General features: G+C 39.0%; 1 protein-coding gene across 4 annotated transcripts in view; it reads left to right on the top strand.

Moving 5' to 3' along the window:
• Positions 1-1,280: 1,280 nt before the first annotated feature.
• The window catches only part of NFAT5 (nuclear factor of activated T cells 5), a 122,044-nt gene continuing 104,188 nt past the window's right edge, over positions 1,281-19,136 (top strand). For 2 of the 4 annotated variants that reach the window (XM_072816743.1, XM_072816753.1), the window contains exon 1: positions 1,281-1,689. In XM_072816743.1, the coding sequence (XP_072672844.1) occupies positions 1,617-1,689 (73 nt within the window). In that variant the 5' untranslated portion in view covers positions 1,281-1,616. Of the gene's footprint in view, positions 1,690-3,463; positions 3,518-19,136 lie in introns of all 4 variants that reach the window. The other 2 variants (XM_072816735.1, XM_072816728.1) reach the window with 2 other exon arrangements.

Below are 19,136 nucleotides of genomic sequence, written 5' to 3' on the forward strand. Positions count from 1 at the left end.
CACCCCAGAGACACCTGCACTGGGCCCTCCTTTGCTGAGAGTTTTCCCCCATCTCCAGGAGTCCAGATGAATTACCCAAATCCCTGTGGAAAAGGCTCTAAAAATTGTGTATATATGTATGTCACACAAACACACACACACAAACACACACACAAAAGAGTAATTTTTATGATTTGTAACTATTTTTGTAGATAAAATAACAAAACCCAAACCAAATCTAATAACTTTAAAACGTTGCCCAGTGATTGCTGGCATCAGTATTCCACACAAGATTAAAATTATTTCCCAAGATGCATACCCTGCAATTGATATTTTAATAACTTGATTAAAATTTTCTCAGAAGTCTATTAGAGTCAGGAAACGGTCTGCGGTGTAGGTGAGGATTTTCAGTTTTTGCAACGGAAACTTTTGGCCCCATGAACAGAATAGCAAAAACTCAATTAAATGTGTTTTTCCTCCATCCTTGCCTAATCCAAAGGTAAAAAAAATGAAACTGGTCTGGAAGAGTGATGTTTAGGTTTGCTTTTTTTAAAATTTTTTTTAATTTTTTCGTTTTTCCTCTAGAACAGCCAGGTGGATTCATACGATCCAATTTTTAAATAGCCTCTTATCTCCTACCCCGATGAAACTCGGCCACTCAGCACAATCAGAAAGTTGTGTTTTTGTTTTGTTTTGCATTTGCAGCCTCGACAGGATGGGGGAGGGGAGGCAAACAAGGGGGAGGGCGAAGGACGGAGAAGGTACTTTAATTAAAAACAAGCAATAACTCGAGGATTTTAGATGCGGTCTGTCATTTCCTAATCAAGAAGCGAATTTGGTCGTCCTCCGGCCCACTCGAGGAGGCCGTCCAGGGAGAGCCGCGCGGGGCCGGAGGCCGTCCCGGGCGCGCGACTCCGCCCCCAGCGAGCCCCCGAGCCAGCGCGCCCCGCCGGCCGGCCCTGGGGTCCCCGTCTTCTCCCCGCAGCCCTCGCGGCTCCCGGGGGGCCGCCTCCTCCGGCGCTCAGCTCGGCGCTGGGCCGGCCGCCACCAGGTCGGCGCAAATACCTCTTCCCTCCCCGGGGCCCCAGGCGCGGACACCTCCCTGCCTCCCTCCCTGCTGGCGGGGCCCTTTCCCGGCTGGGAAACAGCAGCCGCGGCCGCGGCGGCAGGAAGCGAAGCCCTTGTTGATGCTGTTCCGTGGCGCGTCTCCCCGCCCTCCGGCGGCCGCCCTCGCTCTTCCAGGCTGCGGGGCGCCCCCCTCCGCGCCTGCGCAGTGCCCCGCGGGGGGCGGGGCTCAGATTCCTGTCAGCGGCGGCGGCGGTGGCGGCGACCGTCAGTTTTCGCTGAGGAGAAGCACGAAACGGACCCGTTGGCTCTCCCCCCCTCCCTGTCCCCGCCCTGAGCCCCCCTCCTGGCTCGCCGGGAACCAGCCCCCGTGGAGTTTTCCCCTCCGCCTCGCTGCCGTTTCCTCGGTCCTCGGCCCGGTGGAAGTCCCTGCCCTCGAGGAGGAGGCAGCCGCAGCCGCCCTCGCGTCGCCGCCCCCGGATCGGTGCCCGCGGTCCCGGAGAGGAGGTGCCGCCGCCACCGCCGCTCCCCCGCCCTCCCGCTGCCCTCGGGCCGGGCTGGGTCGAGCTGCGATGCCCTCGGACTTCATCTCCTTGCTCAGCGCGGACCTAGACCTGGAATCGCCCAAGTCCCTGTACTCGCGAGGTGAGTCAGGCTGGGGGCTGGGGCGTGGGGGCGGGGAGGCGCGGCCCGCGGAGCCCGGGGGGTCCCCGGCGGGGGCGGGGGGCCCCGGGCGGCTCGGGGCCTGCGGGGGGGGCGGGGAGAGGCCGGCGGGTCGGGCGGTGGCGGAGTGGCGGCCCCTCCCCCGCGGAGCCGCCGGCCCCGGGTCTCTGCGGCACGCGCCGCTCCGAGCCCCCCCGCCGCCCGCCGCCCGCCGCCCGCCGCCCGCGGGCCCGGCCCCGCCACACAGTCGGAGCTGCCGGCCCGGCCCCCCCCCCCCGCTCGGGGACCCCCCCGCTCCCCCCCGGGCCGCGGCCCCTCTCGCCAGGACCCTCCGGCGCCGCAAAGTTGCCCCCGCACGCGCGGCGCGGCCCGAGGCCGGTTCCGAGGGCAGGGGCACCATTCCCCCCCCCTCCGGGTTGTTTGCGCGGCGGCGTCCTACCCCCCGCTCCCTCGGGCCTAGTCCACTCCCTCCCGGTGTTGGGACGGCCCCCCTCGACCAGGCGTTCTCCCTTTCCTCGTCATCTTCTTGCTGGAAAGGGCCCGAATTTTCTGTTTTCTGTTTTTTTTTTTTTTTTTTTTTTTTTTCCCTTCCTACCTCTGTGGCCTTCTCATGACTTACACCTCTGTCTTTTACAAAAGATAGGGGTGCTCGCTCGCTCTCGCTCTCTCTCTCTCTCTCTGGATCTAGTTTTATTCCTCTCCTGTCCCAGGGGTACCGGCTCGGGCACTGACGCTGTCCTTTGAGAATTTTCTCTTTGGTTGCCGTGTTCCAGGGCTCGTTGCAGGAATGGGGCACCCTTAACAGGAGATTTCACATTTTCTATAAACTCTTTCGGCGAAGGCCTAAAGGGGATTCCCGGGATCCACGATATTAGCACTCGAGTCGATCTCTACGGGGTTTAAATTCCTATGCTGGGCACCGCAAGAATGTGTTAGAACAGGTTTCCCCCGTTGCAAGGGGCACCAAACCAAAATGCTCCCGCTGCACTCTTCACCACTTTTTTTTTTTTTAAACCACCGGGAGGGGCAAAAGACAAAACTGGGTTATTAGCTATTCATTTCACCATATTAAAAAATATATATGTGTGCCGTTGTGAACCTCCTTCCTGAGAAATCCAGCATTTCTTCGGTTTTGGTGTGATGTATCCATCCGCTGACTCCCCGCCCCCCGCCCCCCCGGGGGTACTTACTTGAGCGTCACGTCAGTAAACGTAAATTGTTTAAGTGAATCGGAGTGAGATGGTTCACCCTGGAAGGTACTGGACTTTACAGACTGACGATTGGGTTTGTACAGAGAGTCCTACTTAGTAACCGTGGCCATTGTCTGTTGCTCTGATGACTTTAGTTGGCAGTCACAAATCCCGTAGGATGTTTTTCAGGCAGCGTACCTGAAGTAGTTTGGAAATATTGTAGTTTAGAGCGTCAGAAGAAAAAGATGCTATCAAGCGATGATTCTTAGAAGAGGGCTAATGTGGTATTACAATTGGGTGCTAAAAATAGGCAAGACATTAACACCATTTGTGCAGTAATCATCAGATAATTTTCCATGAAACAAATGCTTTATGAAAAATCTAAGTTTAGCATAGAGACCAATGTAGAGGCAATTCAGCCTTCTTTTGGAGAGTATATTCACAGATAGGAGCTTTAGCTCTTAAAAATACATGGCAGTTATGTAAGAGATGTATGCTACCCTTGCCTTTTTTCTTTTTCAAGTCATTCAGCATAAAAAGTACTTAATGCTTTTTGTGTTTTTCAGATTCTCTGAAGTTACACCCATCACAGAATTTTCATAGAGCTGGACTATTGGAAGGTCAGCAAAGTACCATTTTAAAGCATATTGTGTGAGTATGCAAAGGCTTTCTCTGAAATGGAGTTTAAGTGAGAAAGTGTGAAACTTTGCAAACTCATACAATGTAATTTTCTCCTAAAGAGCCTGATCCTTCTTTTAGAGCAGCTGAATGTTTCAGTGGATTTTGTTGCTGTGTTTGATGTGCTTGTTAGCTTATTGTATCTGCTTTGAGAAGCTTTGAACCCCGCCCCACCCCACAAAATCATTAAAAATTATGTGTTGGGTGTTCTACTTTGGAATTCCAGATCTTAATTCTAGCTTTTTATAAACTGAATATGAAAAGGCTCAAATATTATGATCATGAATACAACTGAAAGAGTGACACCAAACACATACTTAGTTTGAAAATTCAGAATTTAGGATTTTTATATATTGAGCATTTCAAAACAGCATGTTAATTATTTATTACAAAAGCGATGTTATTATTGTTGAATTATTTTTAAGGATAAGAAAAGCCAAGTGACAGAGATGATGCCTGAACTATGCTTAGAAAAAGAGAGTTTGAGAAAGTTCTGGAAATGTTAATAGAAGGTGTAGAATTTAAACAGCTCATAATTACTTTAGAAAACGTTATATTGGAAAAAATGGGAAAACTTTGTTGTTTTTAGCATTTTAAGACAAAAAATACCTTTTTTTTGTATTTTCATAGGGTTTTTAAAATAAATTTTTTTAGTTTATTTATTTATTTATTTATTTATTTATTTATTTTTTAAGTAATCTCTACACCCAGTGTGGGGTTCAGACTCACCACTCCTTGGATCAAGAGTTGCATGCTTTTCTGACTGAGCCAGCTGGGGGTGGGGTGGGGTGGGGTGGGGGTGTCCCTGTGCTTTGAGGTTTTTGAGGTGGTTTTACATATATCCTCTTTGAATTTTGTAATCCTGCAGTTGGACAGCAAGGAATTTATTTTCCCATTATAGAGATGAGTAACCTGAGGCTGAAATTAATAAAAGTCACACGATAGCAGAAATAATGCTTTTTGTGTTTTAGCTGGAATTCTATATCCAGAGCCAAGCTGTCACTGTAAAATATATATGTAACCAGTAACTTAAACATTTTGTGGTCCACTTAAAAAAAGCTCTAAATATTTAAGTTTGATTTTAGATGCTTGCCTTCCATATGGTAGTCTGACATAGTGCTGGGGAAGAGTTGGTTTTGTAATTGAGCTTGAGTTTGAATACTAATTTAGTTATTAATAAACTCTGTGGCCTTGGGCAGGTGATTTCACCTCTCTAAACTTTAATATTCTTTCTATAAAAATGTATATAATTTCTTAAATTTAGTGAGGTAATATGTATGAAAATGCCTAGTGTAGTGTCTGGCTTAATAAATGTTGGTCTTTTCCTTTAGTTATCAGCTAACTTGTTTTAACTATAATATAGAACATATAAAATGTTTTCTAACTATTGATTGTATTTATACTTATCAGAAGCCCATTGACAGATATTAGTATAAAAATCAACTACAATTTGAGGCAAGAAATTTTATGTTTCTTGGTGAAGCAGATTTCCGTTTTTTATTCATATTGTTCCATTTGTGACTGTGCTGTAGATTTATATTTGTCTCTACAAAGCCATCCATTTTCTGGGCAGCAGACCAGAGAGTATCATAATCGTAGAGATTATCAGGGAGGAGAAAGGGGGGAAAAAGTGTTAATTATATCTGGAAATATTTTTAACAAGTCAGGGGAAATGCAGACAGCCATTTAATATGTTTATTTACATGTATGTGCTTCAATACTTTAATTATTAAATTTTTATTTTGGATGAGAGGATAATTTTTTTGAAGCGATACCATCCTTTCATAGGTTATATATGTTGTGAAATGTATCAATATCAGCTATCATTTTCTGTCTTTGATACAGAGAGTCATAAGAAAGTTTGTGTAATGAAAGTATTTAATATATGCAGTCTACTTCTGTTTTAATCTTTTATTATGGACATTTTAAAGAACATACAATAGTAGAGAATGAAATAATGAGCCCTCATATGCCTATCACCAAGTTTTTAACAATTCTCAGTGCATGCCTAATCTTGTTTCTTTTATACTCTCCCTTTCCCCAAGCAGTATTATTTTATTTTTTAAGATTTATTTATTTATATATCTAAGAGAGAGAGTGTGAGTGGGCACACAGAGGGAGAGGGAGATGCAGACTCCCCACTGAGCAGGGAGCCCATGGGGCTAGATCCCAGGACGATGGGATCGTGACCTGAGCCCAAGCAGAGGCTTAACTGACTGAGCCACCCAGGTGCCCCATGCTGTATTATTTTAAAACAAATATCAGACATCAAGTCATTTCATATATACATACTTTTATATTGTAGTGATACTTCCTTATTACTTGTTTTTAAAAGATATTATTTATTTATTCATAAGAGACACTGAGAGAGAGGCAGAGACACAGGCAGAGAGAGAAGCATTCTCCCCGCGGGGATCCCCATGCAGGATCCCAGGAACCTGAGTGGCTCATGGTTGAGCATCTGCCTTTGGCTCCGGTCGTGATCCTGGGGTCCTGAGATAGAGTCTTGCATCAGGCTCTCTGTAGGGAAACTGCTTCTTCCTCTGCCTGTGTCTGTGCCTCTCTGTGTCTCTCATGAATAAATAAATAAAATCTTAAAAAAAAAAATACCGTAATTTATTTTTATTTTTTTATTTTTTTTAAACATTTTTTTTTAAAATTTTTATTTATTTATGATAGTCACAGAGATTGAGAGAGAGAGAGAGAGGCAGAGACACAGGCAGTGGGAGAAGCAGGCTCCATGCACCGGGAGCCCGATGTGGGATTCGATCCCGGGTCTCCAGGATCGCGCCCTAGGCCAAAGGCAGGCGCCAAACCGCTGCGCCACCTAGGGATCCCAAAATACCGTAATTTAGAGGTGCCTGGGTGGCTCAGTCAGTTAAGTGTCTGCCTTCTGCTTGGGTCACAATCTCAGGGTCCTGGGACCGAGCCACATGTCAGGTTCTGCTCAGCAGGGAGTCTAATTCTCCTCCATCTTTCCTTCCCCCCATGCTCATGTGCACTCTCTCTCAAATAACTAAATAAAATCTAAAAAAAAAAAAAAAAAAAAATACAGCATTTAATCCAGGAAATACATATTCTGATTTATTTCAGTAGTCTCCTCTTCCTGACCTCTTTTTAAGATACACTTCTGCTGGAGGCTACTGCTTCTAGTTATAATGTACCTTGTAATCTGTGTGAAAATTGTAGGTCATACATCAAACTTGGGTTCAAATCCTTGTTTCAGCATTTGTGCTTGACCTTGGCTTACTCACTTATCTTTTGTGCTTCAATTTTCTCATCTTTAAATGAAGGCAATCGTATTATCTTCATCATGGGTTGCTGTGAAGAGTATTTGAGGCAAATTCATGTGTAAGCATTTAACCTAGCACATAGTGTTCAATAAATATTAGCTAAATAATTCTAAACAACAACCACTTACTTGGCATTTACTGTGTGTCAAGAACTTTATAAATATGAACTCACTGAATTCTCTTAACTCTTCAAGATGGTTATTATTATCCAGTTTTACAGATGAGGGTGCTAAGGCATGAGAAGGTTCAGTAACTCACCCAGAGTCACACAGCTGGTAAATTGTAGCCGAGATTTCAACACCGGTATTCTCACTGTAGTCTCTGCTCCTAACTATTATACTATACGGACTTCCTGTGTTATGTAAGTATTTTCTAATCATATATATGCATACTTTCTGTCAGTAGTCTAGATTTCCATTGACTAGTAAATCCAACCCTGAGTAAGGACAATTTAATTACTATCCTATAATTTGTCAAATTTTTATAGAATATATTTTTTCCAATTTTAAATTCTCTCTTTAGGAAAACCAGGTTGGAAAACTTGCAGTTTAGTGTTATTGACCTTTAAAAATAGATTCAAGGGATACCTGGGTGGCTCAGTCATTTAAGCATCTGCCTTTGGCTTAGGTCATAATCTCTCAATTCTGGGATCCAGCCCTGCATCAGTTGCTCTGCAGAGCGGAGAGTCTGCTTCTCCCTTTCTCTCTCCCTCTCCCTCTCAGTCCCCATCTGTGATCTCTCTTGTTCTCACTCTCTCAAATAAATAAAATCTTAAAAAAAATTAAAAGTAGATTCAAAATCTCAAAATCTCTTCAATTGAATTTGCTTTTTTCCTACATATCAATCTGGTTCTTCCTGTTACTATGTGTGTGTGTGTGTGTGTGTGTGTGTGTGTATATATATGTAAATGTATGTGTATATGTATGTATATATATTATTAAAAATAGCAAATTCATTTTTTTAATTGCGGCATAGTTGATGTAAAACATTACAGTTTCAGAGTGTAATGATTCATTATATGTGTATATTGGAAAGTGACCACCACAATAAGTCTAATTAACATCTGTCACCATATGTAGTTCTGCTACTACCTTTTTTTTTAAGTTTTTTTTTTTTTTTTAAGACTTTATTTATTCATGAGAGGCAGAGAGAGAGAGAGAGGCAGAGACACAGGCAGAGGGAGAAGCAGGCTCCATGCAGGGAGCCTGATGTGGGACTCGATCCTGGGTCTCCAGGATCACACCCTGGGCCAAAGGCGGGCACTAAACCACTGGGCCACTGGGGCTGCCCCTGCTACTACCTTTTTATTTATCATGGTGATTGTCTGACAATGGAAAAAGGGCCAAGGTATTTTTTTTTTTTTTTTTTAAGATTTTACTTATTTATTCATGAGAGACTCAGAGAGAAAGAGAGGCAGAGACACAGGCAGAGGGAGAAGCAGGCTCCATGCAGGGAGCCTGATGCGGGACTCGATCCCAGGTCTCCAGGATCACGCCCTGGGCCAAAGGCAGGCCCTAAACCGCTGAGCCACCCAGGGATCCCAGGGTCAAGGTGTTTAATGCAGTAATACATAGCCATAAAATAATGTTTCTGATGACCCCATAATTACACGTGAAACTCTTAATGAAATAAGTAAATAAAAGAGATACTGTTGGAATTATGCTAAAAATAACTCACATAGAAAAAGTCCTGTACAGATGTATATACTATAAGATTTTACTTTTGATTCTTTTTTTTTTTTTTTTTTAAGATTTTATTTATTTATTCATGAGAGAGAGAGAGGCAGAGACACAGGCAGAGGGAGAAGCAGGCGCCACGCAGGGAGCTGGACGTGGGACTCGATCCTGGGACTCCAGGATCACGCCCTGGGCCAAAAGCAGACGCTCAACCGCTGAGCCACCCAGGCGTCCCTGATTCTTTTTTTGCATTTTCCCTGCCTTCTTTTTTTTTTTTTTTTTTTTCTGCCTTCTTTAAAGAAGATATTTTATATAGATTTAAAAAAATAAAATTGTTTATGGCTAGTGTGTTCAAAAAACTTGAAGGCTAGGAATCTTTGGAGTGCCTCAAGGAAAAATTCAAATATGGAGGAAAAGTTGTTGTTTCTTATATTTTCTGCATTGAAAAATGTTGATTTTGGCATGTATGGTTTTCCATGTAGAAAACTGGTAAAAAAATTTTTTTTGAAAACTGATAAAAATTAAACTAAGTAAATGAGTACAAGTAAGAGGGCATTCTGAAAATGTAGATATACGAATGTAGAAAATCAGGTAAAACAGGAAAAAAACATAAATTGGAAAAAATAGAGTAATAAAAACCATGGATTAAATTTTAAAATGTTTTAAAAGCAAGAGTTAAGAGATTACATGATGGACCAAATTGGTTAAATAAGAGCTAACTACCAATGTGAGGTAGTCTTAATATGAATTAAATATTTCAAACTGGAAGATTTTTAAAAGAAAGTATGAAGTAATACAATGACTTAGGGACAATAAACTACTTCTTTTTTTTCTTATTGCTGTCAAACTATTTGATATGTTACTTTTGCATAATTATACTTTATAGTTTACAAAATGAAAATCCTAACAGAGTAGCAGTATTTTCCTGACTTTCTGGAGTATTTCTGAATTGCCATTAAGCCTGATTTATTTCTCTTCCTAGGGCTGATGTTAGTAAGGTAGTTAAACCATTAACTCTTAAATGATGAAATGTGTGAATAGTTATCTTGATGGAAAGGATTTTTTGAAAATATTTAACGTTAAAAATAATCTGTTGGATTCTTTTCTTGTTTAGTGTCAATTTTGTTTTAAAGATTTATTTAATTTATTTATTCATGATAGAGAGAGAGAGAGAGGCAGAGACACAGAGGGACTCCATGCAGGGAAGCCCGACGCGGGACTCGATCCCCGGACTCCAGGATTGCGCCTTGGGCCAAAGGCAGGCGCTAAACCGCTGAGCCACCCAGGGATCCCAATTGTTTAGTGTCTATTAATCTCTATAGATCTTTATCTCGTAAACTAAAAATATCATTATGGGAATAATTATGGAAGTGAAGTTCAAACATTATAAAAGTCATACATACTGAGTTCATCTTCACTTCTTGGTACTAGAATCCATCTCTCTGATTTCCTACCATTTGTTTTTGTGTCTCTTTCTAAACTCTGTTTTTGTTATATTCATCAGTATTAGCATTCTGTTGCTTATTACAGTAAGAGGATAGAAATTCATATTTAATCAGATGGTTCTTGGCTGCTCTTAACACACTCTTGACTGTACCATAATTATTCCAGGAGTCTCCTAAAACTTGAAAGTAATAGTACAGAAAAACATCTTACTGTAATTAATAATATATATAAATACATATAATTAATAATATATATTTAAAAAGTGGTTACTTTTTATTAGAAAAAATTGACTTGTTATATTGTTCACAAAGAATAATAGGTAATTAGAGAAAAATAGAAGATCAGATTACTCTGAGACATCATTTGGACCTGATTGTGTAGTAAGAGAAGGCAGTCCTGTTAGTCCTAAGGTATAAGACATTCTCCAATAGAAATGTTGCTTGTTAACTTATGTTATTGTCTTATTGCAAGGATTTTATTTCAAATTCCATAGAAGAGATTTATGTGTCTTTTATTTGCTATTGTCTTAATAAAAATTAAGGTTAAAATAACAAAGTATATAATATACTAATTACAAACATGTCCCTAAGTGAAAAGGTAGAAATTTTCTTTATGGACAAACTACAGATAATGATTTTAGCTTCCAAATATAAATAAAACCAGGTGTTGTGATAAATGATCTGTATATATATATATATTTTTTAATGATCTGTATTTTTGATGATTTGAACTAAAGATGTGCTGTGTGGAAATTTTTAGTTATTTTTACTTATTCTTAACTATTGAAATATAAAATTTTTTCTCTTTTTATTTATTTTATTTATTCATGAGAGACGGGGAGAGAGAGAGAGAGAAAGAGAGAGGCAGAGAGAGAAGCAGGCTCCACACTGGGAGCCCGATGCAGGACTCGATTCTGGGACTCCAAGATCATCCCCTGAGCCAAAGGCAGGCACTCAACCACTGAGCCATCTGGGCATCCATCTCTTTTCTTTTTAATATTTATTTGACAAATAGGTGATGATAATTACTGTTGGCCAGCCATAAATATTCATCTATGTCTTTCCCATTCAGAAATGTTAGTCTTTTAGTAAATTTGGTATTGGTTGTTTTTTAGGGGGGTGTATTGAAGGTCAGACAAGAACAGAAAAGTTTCTAAGAGTGACCTAAGTTGTTGATTCTCTTATCTTTATAAATTTAGTTCAGTGTGGTGTTTTAGTTTTAAGAAATCTACTTACAGTAATATTTGTGGGACATGTTAAAAGAAACAGTGTTGATAAAGAAAAAATAATACGTTTGGTGCTAGTAGTAATTGAAAACATTTTTTTGAATTTTATTTATTTATTCATGAGAGACACAGAGAGAGAGAGAGGCAGAGACACAGGCAGAGGGAGAAGCAGGCTCCATTGAGGGAGCCGGACGTGGGACTTGATCCCGGGTCTCCAGGATCACGCCCTGGGCTGAAGGTGGCGCTAAACCACTGAGCCACCCGGGCTTCCCTGAAAACATTTTTTGAGCGATTTATGTGTGCCAGAATTTTACAGATATTTTTCACAGTCCTCAGAAAAATTTTATGAGATAGTATCAGTATCTGTATTTCATAAATGAGCAAACTGAGGTACAGAGGGATTCACTGATTTTCCCAAGGTCGCATAGCTAATCCAGAAGGCTGGGATTTGAAACTTCACTATTTTACTTATCCTGACTCTCTTTAGTATAAACATTTGATAATTGGTATTTACACTTTGGTCCCTACTAAAATTACACCACTGTTCGGATGGTGTAAAAAGAGTGCTTTGTGTAGGATTCTTCAACTAAACAGCTTTAGTTGAGAGAGTAAGAGAGAAATTTCTATAAGCCACACATAAAAATCCGTGAAGACTATAATGATGACCCTTTGAGGGAATACTTTAACGCTCAAAACTAGCAAATCATTGCCTGGTTTTGGGACTGTTAAGGTCGAACCACCCCTGTTTTGACAGATGATGGTACTCAGAAGTGAGAAGTAGGGAAAGGGTAAGTAGAGCATTACTTAAGGAGAATTACTTGAGAAATAGAGGATGCCGTGTGACTCGTAATTTCTTTGGCAGTAGTTTTATGGAAGCATGGAATCGTTGCACCTTCTTTCTGCTGAAATATTTCTTGTTTTTTTTTCTGCTGAAATATTTCAGAACCTAACTAAATTTGAATGGAGATGAATAACAGAAAAAACAGTGTAATAGAGCCTCAAGAGTCCTGTGCTTGCTATGATGGGTCATTGTTCATGAACTTCCTGAAAAGTCTGTGTTAGGCATTAGAAAATATGGATTTTAATTCTAGTTTGGTTTTGAGACCCTGTGGAAAATCATACAAGCATTCCTTTTCTTCAGTAGAGGCATTAATAGCAGTTTGCTTACCTAAGAGTTAAGAGGAAGAACAACTGACACAAAGAGGACCAAACTATAAAATGTATGAGTAGTGATATTTTGTGTAAGGCTCTATTAATTTACTTTGGTTCTTTGTACTGTCTCTTTTTATTTTTTTTATTTTATTTTTTACTGTCCTTTTTGAAAAAGTCTTTTACTCTTGTCTCCATTTTCTCATGGTACTTTGTACATTTTGCTTGTTAGTTTTACGGTTATTATTTGTATCCCTTCTTTCCCTTCTTTTTTAAAAATAACAAACCATCTTTAAATAGAGGTACAGAGGTTCACCAATTTTGAGTATTCCATGAATATTTAACAAGTGTATACATTTGTATAATCACAGATAATAATACAGAACATTTCAGTCACCCTATCAAGCTACCTCTTGCTCTCTTGGCAGTTCGCCCACTGCAGCCCCTCAGGCAACTACTCCTCTGTTTTTCTTTATAATGGATGAGTTTTGTCTTTTTAAGAATTTCGTATACATGGATTTATACGTTATATACCCTTTTTTCTTTAGCTTTTGTTTGTTCAACCACCATAACATTCTAAAACAAAATTATTTTTTTAAAGGTCATACAAGTAATAGACTTTTTATGTATACATTCCTATATTCTATAATGTAGCCAAGTGTAGTTTTCTAGGGATGACTTTTCATGTTTATATGTAAGTATAGGTTGCTTAGTCATAATATTTATATTTATTCATTAACTCAAAATGAATTTACATGTGGATCCTGGACACCTATAGTTTATAGCTCAGTAGAAGAGATTATATGTGAATAAACAATGATAACAGTGTTTTAAAGAGTTTCACAATTCAATCTAGATTAGAGAATGAAATTAATATGGTTGACTTTTAACTTTTATTTGCTAATAGGAAAATACTTTTGTGCACGTTGTACCAGAGCATATAGTTTGCCTCTGTACTTGACAATTGTAAATTGAAGTTTAGAACTTCAAAATTTCTTTGTAAAAAGTAGTTTAAGTCTTGAGAGGGTTATACAGTTGAAGTACATAGGGGGGGTATGTACTTTATTTTCTCTGATTATAGGTTAAGTGCATAGGTCAAAACAGAATATGAGCTTTCTGTCACATGTAAGTGAGTACTATCTTGTTCTTAACTATATTGTAAGCACTAATTTTGAATAAAATTTAAGTCTGCCCAGTAATCATTTATATTATGTACCATACTGCTAGTTTGGACCTTATACATTAAAATATTTTTGTTGGCAACATAATGGAACAATTAAATCTTTGTTGAAGGGGGCCTCATTATACAACCTTAAATATTTGTTTGAATTAAAGTTTTCATTACATTTGTTGAAGTAAGTTGCTAAAATGCCTTGTGTTTAAAGTGTATAACAGCAATGAAGCACCCAAACATAGGTTTAAGCTAACAAGTAGCTATTCTTCACGCTAAAGTTGTAATTAGAAGTCTTAAAGATCGTGTACTATCTCTTTTTTTCCAGTTTTAAATACCAACTTGTTGGGTTTTCAGTCTGAAATGAAGATTTTACTTGAAAAAATATCACTGTAAAATGGAATTAACGATAATAAATTAATGTTCACAAGTGTAATCATTCAGTTTATAAGCAACTAGGTGATAAGCAGTTATAAGGATTTTTTTTTTTAGATTTTATTTTTATTTTTTTATTTTTATTTTTTTATGATAGTCACACAGAGAGAGAGAGAGAGGCAGAGACACAGGCAGAGGGAGAAGCAGGCTCCATGCACCGGGAGCCCGACGTGGGATTCGATCCCGGGTCTCCAGGACCGCGCCCTGGGCCAAAGGCAGGCGCCAAACCGCTGCGCCACCCAGGGATCCCCAGTTATAAGGATTTTAGAAATACTATAAATTAAAAATTTACTTGTTTTTTTAAAATTGTATTTTGAACTCCCAACTTTTTTTTTTAACTGTTAAATCATATTCTTTAGAGTATTAGGCTAGAGTAAATGAAGGGAAAATATAAACATAGAGCTTGAATTTTATAATTATTTTTTAATAACATTTCATTTTCTTAGTTTATTTTTATTTTTTAAAGATTTATTTATTTATTCATGATAGAGAGACAGAGAGACAGAGACAGAGACACAAGATGAGGGAGAAGCAGGCTCCATGATAGGAGCCTGATGTGGGACTTGATCCTGGGACTCCAGGATCGCGCCCTGGGCCAAAGGCAGGTGCTAAACCGCTGAGCCACCCAGGGATCCCCCTTCTTAGTTTATTTTTACCTGAATAACAGATGCTTTGGATAAAATGACTACTTAATTCCTTTATTTTTTTTTTAAAGATTTTATTTATTTATTCACGAGAGGAACAGAGAGGCAGAGATACAGGCAGAGGAAGAAACAGCCTCCCTACTGGGAGCCCAATGTGGGACTCAATCCCAGGACCCCGGAATCATGACCTGAGCCAAAGGCAGATGCTCAACCACTGAGCAACCCAGGTGCCCCTACTTAATTCCTTTAATAAGCTCATTTGCTTTTTTGTTTTTAAATATTTATTTATTCATGAGAGACAGACAGAGAGAGAGAGAGAGAGAGAGAGAGAGAGAGGCAGAGACACAGGCAGGGGGAGAAGCAGGCTCCATGCAGGGAGCCCAATGTGGGACTCGATGCTGGGTCTCCAGGATCATACCCTGGGCCAAAGGCGGCGCTAAACCACTCAGCCACCCGGGCTACCCGCTTTTTTGTTTTTAAACTGGGTAATGAAGTAGTTGAAGAACAGAATGTCACTGGTTAGCTAACTTACTAATCTATTATAGTAAACACAAATGGTACATTTATAGTATAAAAGTAAAACTAAGTAAAAACTAAAAAATAGCTTTCCTGAAAACATTTTTCAATGAACTTAATAAGAATGGATAGAATCAATATGAAAAATTCTGCCCAGAAGAAATTCAGTACATACTTAATTGAGAACAAATGAACAGAAGAGTTGAAGTTGCATATGAAGAAGTGCTTTTCTTGGGATTTTAAAAATGGTAAAGATAATGATTAGAAAAATCAGAGTTCTACGTATTTATCAGTCTTGTTAATAAAAACCCAATTTCAAAAGCATGCATTACTTAATAGCTGTCTGATTTTAGGCAAGTTACTTAACCTTTCAGTGACTGAGTTCTATAAATTGGGGAAAATAGATTCATAGATTTATTATGAAGATTAGATGAGTTATATCTAAAGTACTTGGAATAGTACTTGGCACACGGTAAGCACTATATAAGTATTTGTTAAACAAATAAAGTAAAAATTCATATCTATAAATAAATTACTTGACAAACATATTTACCCAAAATGTAACAAGGAACCAGGAGTTTATTAGCATAAGCTTCTGAACACCCAAATCAGATGTTGCTAAATTTATATACTAAGGTTTAGGTATTCATAGCACAGTGTGGTACAGAATTTAAATATATAAATTTAATCATATTGCTTGCTTTAAAATCCTTTAATAAAGATAACAAAATTCTTAAAGACCTGGCTCCTGATTATCTTTTTTTTTTTTTAAATTGAGATAATTTGTTACATTAACCATTTTAAAGTGTATATAATTCAGTGAGTTTAGTGCATTCAAGATATTGTGCAACCAGCACCAGTATATAATTCTGGAACATTTTTACCCTCTTGAAAAGAAACCCTTTATTTACTTAGCCAGTCACTCCTCAGTTCAACCTACCCTAAAAGCAGCCCTCTTCTACTTTTGCCTATTCTAGACATTTCCTATAAAAGAAATCATATATGGTCTTTGGTGACTTCTTTGTGTCACTTAGCATAATGTTTTCAAGGTTCATCCATTTTATAGCATCTATTAGTAATTCATTCCTTTTTATGGAAGAATATTTCTGACTTTTTTTTTTTTTAAGAGTTTATTTATTCATGAGAGAGATAGACAGAGACATAGGCAGAGGGAGAAGCGGGCTCCCTCCAGGGACCCTGTTGTGGGACTTGATCCCAGGACCCGGGATCATGACGAGCCAAAGGCAGATGCTCAACTACTGAGCTATACAGGTGCCCCTATTTTTGACTCTTCATCCATTCATTTGTTCACGGACATGTGGGTTTTTTTTAGCTATTATGAACAGTGTTGCTATGAACATTGTGTACAAGTTTTTATGTGTACAGATTTTTTTCTTTTTTTAAAAATTGTATTTATTTATTCATGAGAGACCCAGAGAGAGAGGCAGAGACATAGGCAGAGGGAGAAGCAGGCCCCCTGCAAGGAACCTAGTGCGGGACTCCATCCCAGGACCCCGGGGTCACGACCTGCACCAAAGGCAGATGCTCAACCACACGACCTGCACCAAAGGCAGATGCTCAACCACGGAGCCACCAGGTGCCCCCAGATTTTTTTTCTTGGAGCATATACCCAGGAGTGGAATTGCTAGATCATACATTAATTCTATTTAAAAATTTTTGAGGAATTGCCAAACTGCTTTTCACAGTGACTGCATCGTTTTACATTTTCAGCAGCAATGTGTAAGGGTTCTTATTTCTTCATATCCTTATCAATATCCTTATCAACACTTGTTATTATCTCTTTTTGATTATAGATGTCCTAATGGGTATGAAGTCCCTTATGGTTTTGATTTAATTTCTCTCATGACTAATATCGTTGAGCATCTTTTCATGTGTTTATTAACCATTAGTATTTCTTCTTTGGAGAAATGTCTACACAGAGCTTTTGCTCATTTTTCAATTGAATTATTTGTCTTCTTATTGTTGAGTTGTAAGAGTTCTTTATTTATTTTTAATTTTTATTTATTTATGATAGTCACAGAGAGAGAGAGAGGCGGAGACATAGGCAGAGGGAGAAGCAGGCTCCATGCACCGGGAGCCCGACGTGGGATTCGATCCCGGGTCTCCAGGATCGCGCCCTGGGCCAAAGGCAGGCGCCAAACCACTGTGCCACCCAGGGATCCCGTAAGAGTTCTTTATATAGGGGTGACTGGTGGCTCAGTCCGTTAAGCATCTGCCTTTGGCTCAGGTCATGGTCCTGAAGTCAGGCTGGATCGAGCCCGGTGTCAGGCTCCCTCCTCTGCTCCTCCCTGCACCCACCCCTCCATACCCTTTATCTCTCTTTTTTTGTTTATTTTCTCAAATAAATAAAATCTTAAAAAAGAGTTCTTTATATATTCTGTATACAAGTCCCTTGTCATGTGATTCGCAGAAGTTTTTTCCCATTCTGTGGGTTGTCTTTTTACTTGCTGGATAATGTCTTTTGATGCACAAACATTTTATTAAATTTTAAGTCTACTTTATCCGTTCTACTCATGGTTTGTGTCATATTTAAGAAACTTTTGTCCAACTTAAAGTTACACAGATTTGCACCTATATTTTTTCCTGAGAGTGTGATAGTATTGGGTCTTACATTTTGATTTTTGATCCATTTTGAGTTAATTTATTTCTGGAGTCTCAGTTCTTTTCCATTCATCTTTCTCTCCTTATGTCAGCACCATACTGTCTTGGATACTGTAACTTTGAAATAAATTTTAAAATTGAGACGGGTGAGTCTTCCAATTTTGTTCTTTTATGAGATTATTTTGACTATTCAGAGTCCCTCAAATTTCCATTCGAATTTTATTTTTTTTATTTTTTATTTTTTTCCATTCGAATTTTAAGATTAGCATCTCAACTTCTGCAAAAGAATGAACTGTGATTTTAATAGGGATTGCATTGTATCTATTTTGAGGAGTATTGTTTGTGAAATATTGCCATCTTAATAATATTAAACCTACTTGTCTATGAACATGGGATATTTTTCCTTTTATTTAGATCTTTACTTTTTTTCTTTTCTTTTTTTTTTTTTTAAATTTTTTTATTTATTTATGATAGTTACAGAGAGAGAGAGAGAGGCAGAGACACAGGCAGAGGGAGAAGCAGGCTCCATGCACCGGGAGCCCGACGTGGGACTCGATCCCGGGTCTCCAGGATCGCGCCCTGGGCCAAAGGCAGGCGCCAAACCGCTGCGCCACCCAGGGATCCCTCTTTACTTTTTTTCAACAGTGTTTTGTACTTTTTGGAGTATAAATTTTACACATCTTTTAAACATTTATTTTTAAGTATTCTTTTACTCATTATTTTTAAGTGTTAGTAAAATTATGAAAATGATTTGAGGAATGGTCTCTTAAAACTAGGAGACCTTTAATATTGAAATACTAGATTATATATGTATTCCAAAAAACCCAAATCATGATGTCTGAGAGGATTGTGTTCTAGTCATATACAACCATGTTGAAAACTTCAATTGTAATAACAATTGCATTAGAATTACAACAGATAGAAAACTAGGCCTTTATAGAATTGGAGCTATTGAATCTGTAAAGACAAAATCTTAGATAATAAAGATGAAAATGGAGGTAAATTTGTTTTTTAAACCCAGAATACTCAAATAAGAAAGTTCTCTTGAAGCTTGACTGGAACACCTTTAGGACAAAATGTAGGACTATGTAGTATAGTGAGTAAAAGTTTTCTTAGGGGAACTTTTACAATGTTACAACTGAAAAAAAAAAAAAAGAATCTAGAATGGTTAGTTAAATTAATAGATAATTAGGATGGCCATCATGGATAATTGAGAAAGCTAGAGATGGGATCTTAATTTTATGGCAAAGAAACTGTGTGGTGCTTTTATCAGAAAATACAGTTTTTCTCAACAATGCTTTTTTTTTCTCTACGTTTGGGTTATTTTTTGGGTGGTGAGTTTTAATAAAAAAAAAAAAAGTTTCTAAAATTTTGTGCCCCACAG

The sequence above is a fragment of the Canis lupus genome, chromosome 3, assembly GCF_048164855.1.
Source record: "Canis lupus baileyi chromosome 3, mCanLup2.hap1, whole genome shotgun sequence".
Classification (NCBI taxonomy): Eukaryota; Metazoa; Chordata; class Mammalia; order Carnivora; family Canidae; genus Canis; species Canis lupus.